The 6543-nt window shown below is 25.4% G+C and overlaps 2 protein-coding genes and 1 pseudogene across 2 annotated transcripts in view; 2 read left to right on the forward strand and 1 right to left on the reverse strand.

Moving 5' to 3' along the window:
- Window positions 1-390, forward strand: part of LOC112682544 — a 14479-nt pseudogene extending 14089 nt beyond the window's left edge.
- An 850-nt stretch (window positions 391-1240) lies between these two features.
- Window positions 1241-1912, reverse strand: LOC112682545 (tigger transposable element-derived protein 4-like). Its single transcript, XM_025553175.1, has one exon. The coding sequence runs from the start codon at window positions 1910-1912 to the stop codon at window positions 1241-1243; it is 672 nt and encodes a 223-aa protein (XP_025408960.1).
- Window positions 1913-4217: 2305 nt separating this feature from the next.
- The window catches only part of LOC112682546 (oocyte zinc finger protein XlCOF6.1-like), a gene marked incomplete in the record, with an annotated part of 7023 nt that continues 4697 nt past the window's right edge, over window positions 4218-6543 (forward strand). Inside the window, 5 exon segments of the mRNA XM_025553176.1 lie at window positions 4218-4281; window positions 4485-4545; window positions 5174-5241; window positions 5402-5433; window positions 5498-5551. Of these exon segments, the coding sequence (XP_025408961.1) occupies window positions 4218-4281; window positions 4485-4545; window positions 5174-5241; window positions 5402-5433; window positions 5498-5551 (279 nt within the window).

Below are 6543 nucleotides of genomic sequence, written 5' to 3' on the forward strand. Positions count from 1 at the left end.
TTTTGTGGTAGATTGTTTTCATTGAAATGTAATTTGACAACACATTACAGAATACATACCGGCGAAAAACCTTATGTGTGTGATTTTTGTGGTAGATTGTTTTCATTGAAATGTAATTTGACAACACATTACAGAATACATACCGGCGAAAAACCTTATGTGTGTGATTTTTGTGGTAGATCGTTTTCAGATAGAAGCTCCTTGATAAGACATAATAAAAATCTTATCTGTGTATAATTTTATGCCTGATATACAGTAAAAACTGTTTATAATGACGTTTAAGGGACCAAAGAAAGTAGGTCATAATAACCGGTTGTCATTATAACTAAAATGACGGAAAAAAATTGTTACTTCAATACATATTATTATTATTTATTTATGCAATGTATAATATAGAAAAAATTAAAGATAAAAACATTTAATTATGTACATACATATTTAAATTAATTAGTTCAATTATTATTTAAAGAAATCTGTTATTTTAGATTGAACTTTGTTAGTATAAAAATCATGCTCTATTTTTTTTCTAGTTCTTCAAAATTTATCTTTGGACTTACGTTATTCAGAGCCATATAATTTGCTAACATCTTAGCTGCAATGAACACTGCATTGATAGATAAATCAGCTTCTTCATCTTCATCACCTTCATCTGTATTGTCGTATTTTTCAGGTTCTTCGGGTAGGTTAATCAATGGAGAAATAAGTTCTTGATCACTTAATGGTTCTGAAGTTAGCACATCATTATCAAAGTTAACATATTCATTTATGTTTGGGAAACTTATGTGTTCTTCTTGTTCTCCTTGGACAATTTGTTGTGGTATTGTATTATTGAAACTACCGTGACAAAAACAATTTCGAATTGTAATATCTGATACTTTTTGCCAAGCCTTTAAAATCATTAATATAGCATCTAATTCGCTACAAATTTGTTTTCAATATTATTAATCATATTTAGTACCAAACATTTTCGAAAATAAGTTTTCATACATTTTATTACGCTTTGATCCATTGGTTGAAGAACATACGTACAATTACTGGGTAAAAATGCAAGTTTAATATTGTGTAATGTTACAGTGCAATGTGCTGGATAGTTGTCAACTATGAGTAAAATTTTTTCTTTTTTTCTTCCTAACTCTAAATCCCAATTTAATAAAATTTTAGACCATAATTCTGCAGTCATCCAAGCTTTGGAGTTAGATTTATATGTTACCGGTAAACAGTCACTTTTGATGTGTTTGAATCATTGTGGATTACGGGATTTTCCAATTATGATAAGTTTCATTGTTTTACCAGTTATACTTGCTGAAACTAAGACAGTCAGACGTTCTTTGGACATTTTACCGGTTGAACATTTTTCTCCTTTAAATTTTAATGTTCTGTTAGGAAGCATTCTGTAAAAACGTCCAGTCTTATCTGCATTATAAATTTGGTCATCTGTGTATCCTTCTCGTAATTTAGGCCATACTTTTTCGAGCCAATTTTTTGTTATTTTAGTATTGACAGACTTTGATTTTCCGTTTATTGTAGAAAACACAATATTATGCCTCGCTCTAAATCTTTGAATCCAATCAGTCCAACAATTAAAATTATGCTTACCGAGGCCTTCAGCTAATTCATTGGTTTTCTGTTGAAAAATTGATCCATTAATTGGAATGCATAGATTTCTTTGATTTTTAAACCATCGTAATAAAATATTCTCTAAATCTGTATGTGTACAATTTCTAAGTTTCTTAACTGATAATTTTTCATTTTGAAACTCTTGTTCGATTTTGTCTCGAGCTTTCCATATGATAGAAATTGTAGAGTGACCTACGCCTAACTCATTAGCCATGTCGGAATTTTTTTCACCTTTTTTTAAATGAAAAATGACATTTGCTTTTTCTTCGATGGTGAATTGTTTTCGTTTGCTCATTTTACAATTTCACAATACAATTTAACACACGAACACAAAACACATTTAACCGCATGCCGATTACCAGTACACTGACGGTAAAATAAAATAAAATAAAACTGACGACTAAATAACGATGAAATAATAACGGTATTATCAATATTGTAATAGTACCTTCGATGAAGTAAAGTCATTATAGATAAAATATTTTTTCAATATAACCAAAAGGAACCATCACAACATCCGTATAATCATTATATAGATGTCATAATAAGCGATACACATTAGTACATACAATATAGGAGTTTTGCAGGGACCTTTAATATAAAGTCATTACACCCAATATGTCACTACAACCGGTGTCATTATAAACGGTTTCTACTGTATGTGCGTAATATTGTTTGCAGCAATGGGTAATTTACTCTCATATACGAAATAAACAAAAGTTTTGTTTTTGAAAATATAGAGATTCAAATTATGTGGAACATAATTATCTATTTATTATTATAATTATTATTATTATTCATTATATATTATTATTATTATTTATTATATTATTATTATTATTATGTACCTAAAATAATCTTTTTATACTAATTCATTAATTATACTATCAAATTTTAATATAACAAAATATAATATTTTTAATATTTTTTTTATGGCATGCTCTATAAAAAAAAGGGAAAAAAGGTAACTTTAGGCACGCAGTATTCAAAAGGTTTGCCATCCTTGGCCTAGACAATGGATATCTTATTATTTTTATTATTTTTATTGACATAAAATATATAGTACAAAATTAATATTATAGAAAGACCATTTTTATTTTAGCTAATAACTTATATAATCTTAAGTTATCAGTTATAATAAATTTGACATTATATTATGTAAAAATAATAATAGCTTCAGTCAGTGGCGTGCATTCAATCTTGCTCTGGGGGGTGTTTGACAAAAATAACCGTTATCTTTTTTTTTTTCGTTGCACAGATAAATAACTGCTATAAATAGATATTATTTTATACAAATTTTTGACCAATTTACAGTTTACTTTTACATTATAGTAAATTAATAGCTATTGGAATAGAAAAACAGTATAGTTAATAAAAGTTTTCAAACACCTATCAATATAATTATTTAATTATCATAATATTTGTATAGTTGTATATTTTAAGTTCTAAGCGTAATAATTAAACTACGATTATATTACACGTCATCAATAATAAAACAATTTTCTTTTTTTTTTGCCTTTAGGGAGCGGGTTTAAATATTTAATATTTATTTGATTACATCTTAAATATTTAAGAAGAATTTCTAATAAGTAGCGCTCGGAAATTTATTATATTAAAAACATTAAGAAATGACTCATAAAAAGATGCACCCCCTGCGCAAGCATATGATGAATACACTTAATATACAGAATAAACTGTTCAGATGGTCAAAATAATTATTCAGTGGTGCTTAACCCGGGGTTCGTCAATAATTTAACACCAAATGAGAAATATTTATATTATGTTGACTATTTTATAGAACTTAAATTTTGTTATTTTTTTTATGATCTGGATTAAATTTAAGAAATATTTTAATTACTTAAGATTTATGATTCATATAAATTCATTTAAATAAAGTTTTTGTATACCTATACTAAGTTAGTGTATACTTTACATTTATATCATGATGATAGAAATGGTTGCTTCATCGAAATAAATTAATTTACGGGCCATGGACCAAAAAAGTTTGCGCACCGATATCATAGATCAGTGGTTCCCAATTAGTCTGAAGCCACGGACCTCTAATTATAACATAAATTTGCCGGGGGACCTCTTTTTTGTAAATGCTTACTTTTTAATTTTATTTAATTATGAAAAAAAAAATTATGATTTATTGTAATTTGATAAACTTTTTTGTAATATTTTTAAATATATATTTAAATATTATTTTCACTAAAATTAAATAAAAAAAAATCATTACAGTACTACACAACTGTGAACCCCTAAAATTACCACACGGATCCCTGGGGGTCCACGGACCACCAATTGGGAAACATTGTTAGATCATAATATATAATAAGTGAATGGTTACTGATCTTTAATAATCAATTATGATATTAAAATGCATAATTAAAATACATAATTTTTACAAATACAAATATAAAATTTACTTCTTTAATTATTTATAAGACTTTTTTTAGGAAGATAATTCGGTAATATCACCCCAAAAAAAAAAACGAAAACGAATATCCACCTATAATGGAAATATAGAAAATGAAACTATTGTTCTCCATGACGATGGTATGCACATCAGTAAAAAATATGAATGCAATGACTGCAGAATGTCTTTTGAACACCTTGAGACTTTGAATGATCATAAAAAAGAAATTCATGTTAAAAATAAAAGTATGTACTTTTGCAATTTTTCCCTAAATTTATGTTGAATATATATTATGTATGGATGAGCTTGTGTGAATTTATCTACTTCACGTAAAATTTTTTCAACTGATCAATATTTGTATCAAATGTAACACTAATTTTTTTATTGGTTATATTTTATAGTTACGTGTTTATTTACATTTTTATTTATTTAATTAATTAATTTTCAGAGATTGTTACATTAAGTAATACTTCAAAAATATCAGAAGATGATGAAGATTTTATATTTTTGTAAGGATTTAAATGTATATTAGTTTATTAAGTGTTTCAAGAATGATTATTTTGTTGTATCATAATTTAATTTTTTTTGGTCATATCCTTTCATAGCAATATCGTAGGATTTTTATCATAATTTCAAAAAGCTTTAGTATGCTCTAAATTGATGCCATTTAAATTCAACGTGGTTTTCTTTTTTTCTTTTATTTTTGCATAACATATTACTTCATAATTATTGAATGGTTTTAAAAATAATAAAATTAAAAAATATGTTTATTAAAAAAAAAAGTTATTTTTAGTGCATATTATATGATATATTTACTATTATATGTCATAATTAATGATGTATTTAAAATTTAAAATATCTTATAAAACAGAATTTCTGTTGTATTATGTACTCGTATGAGCTGTGATCAGTATATTATATTAGTTGCTTTTGTCACAACAGGCGGTTTTGTTTTAATTACAAAAGATTATGAGTAATTCAATTAAATATTATATCATACTTTTAAACTGAAATTCTTATATTATTTTTTTAAAACTTTTTATAACTTCTAACAGTTATACTTCAATTTTATATAAGCTTGATAAATTTGACATAAAATTATAATTTTTGTTAGTGTTTCTGAAAATTTGATATTAGCCTTGGTATGAATGAAAGAGCAACGAAATATTCCCCTGAATCATTTGAATCTAATTTTGATAATTTGCGTAAAACATCCTAGTACTTTTAATTATTAATTATTACATTAAAGAATTGACGTAGAAGTTAAATTTAAAAATACATGCCTTATTGGTATTAGTATATTCCTAATATTGTATGATATAATTATAATTAATTAATTTCTTGTTTTTAGGTCTAAAAAAAAAGAAAAAATAAAGAATAAGAAAGGAGTTAAGAAGGTTTGTATATTTAAATTTAATAACAAGTATAAATGATAAATATTTTATTTTATTTTTATTTTAGGAAAAAACTGAAAATGAACATTCATTCATTATTGTGGAAGATAATAATCAAGAAGTACGTATTGTAAGTAAAATATTATTTATTATTTTTTAGTGTTGGCCAACGATAAATTTTTAATTATCGATATCGATTTAAATAACAACATAACAACAAGTTACATTTTATATAATTTAGTTTATTGAAAGCACTATAGAATACATATGATATTAATATATTATGAGTGTAAATTATTTAACTGTTATAAATTATTTTGTACTATCTGAAAAGTATCCAATATATTTAATCAAAAAATTTCTTTTTCAAGCAGTTTTTCTGTCAATGCTTTAGAACTTGGTTTCGATTTGAAAAATTAATTCAAAAATAACAGTTGATTGAGTCGCTCAAGAGGTAATCTATTTCTTTTCTTGGATATGATTGTTCCAGCTTCGCTAAATAACCGTTCACAGGGAACACTAGTGGCCACTATACTTCTATATTTAAGTATTTTTTGGCTAGTTATGATACAACTGAGTATTTAGATTCATTTTTTTTCCACCAATTTAAAAGGATCTTGATCATAGGGAATTTTGATGTTCAAATTTCTATACTCTTCAAGTTGTTTTATCGTAGGACTTTGAGTTACTGAATAATCGTCTTCGTCATCATCATCGCTATCTATCATTAATGATCGTAGTTTCTTACGAGAGTGTGTTTCAGAATTGTCTTCATATTCTTATATTGATTCAGAGATTAATTCTTCTTAATTTTCTATTTCTGGATCAGAAATTAATTCTTTCAACTCATTTTCAAGTTGTTTCCAAATAGTTTGTTTTTCTTCTTCCGATATAAATTTTAACTCTCAAAATCTTGGGTCTTATGCAGATGCTTTTGCTAATATTAATCCCATCATTTCTCTTCGATATTTTAAGTCATCTAAAATAGGTTTTTTAACCATAGTTAAAAAATTAGTGTCTAACTAATGTTCAATTACGCGATTACGAACTGAACTTAGGTTTAACTACTAATAATAAAAATCGATAAATAATTATAATAACGAAATGGACTGT

Source organism: Sipha flava, unplaced genomic scaffold (genome assembly GCF_003268045.1).
Source record: "Sipha flava isolate LNK unplaced genomic scaffold, YSA_version1 206_pilon_pilon, whole genome shotgun sequence".
Taxonomy (NCBI): Eukaryota; Metazoa; Arthropoda; class Insecta; order Hemiptera; family Aphididae; genus Sipha; species Sipha flava.

What these genes read in the sequence shown, in the direction of transcription:
- LOC112682545 (XM_025553175.1), bottom strand. Translation starts at nt 1,912, where the DNA reads ATGAGCAAACGAAAACAATTCACCATCGAAGAAAAAGCAAATGTCATT.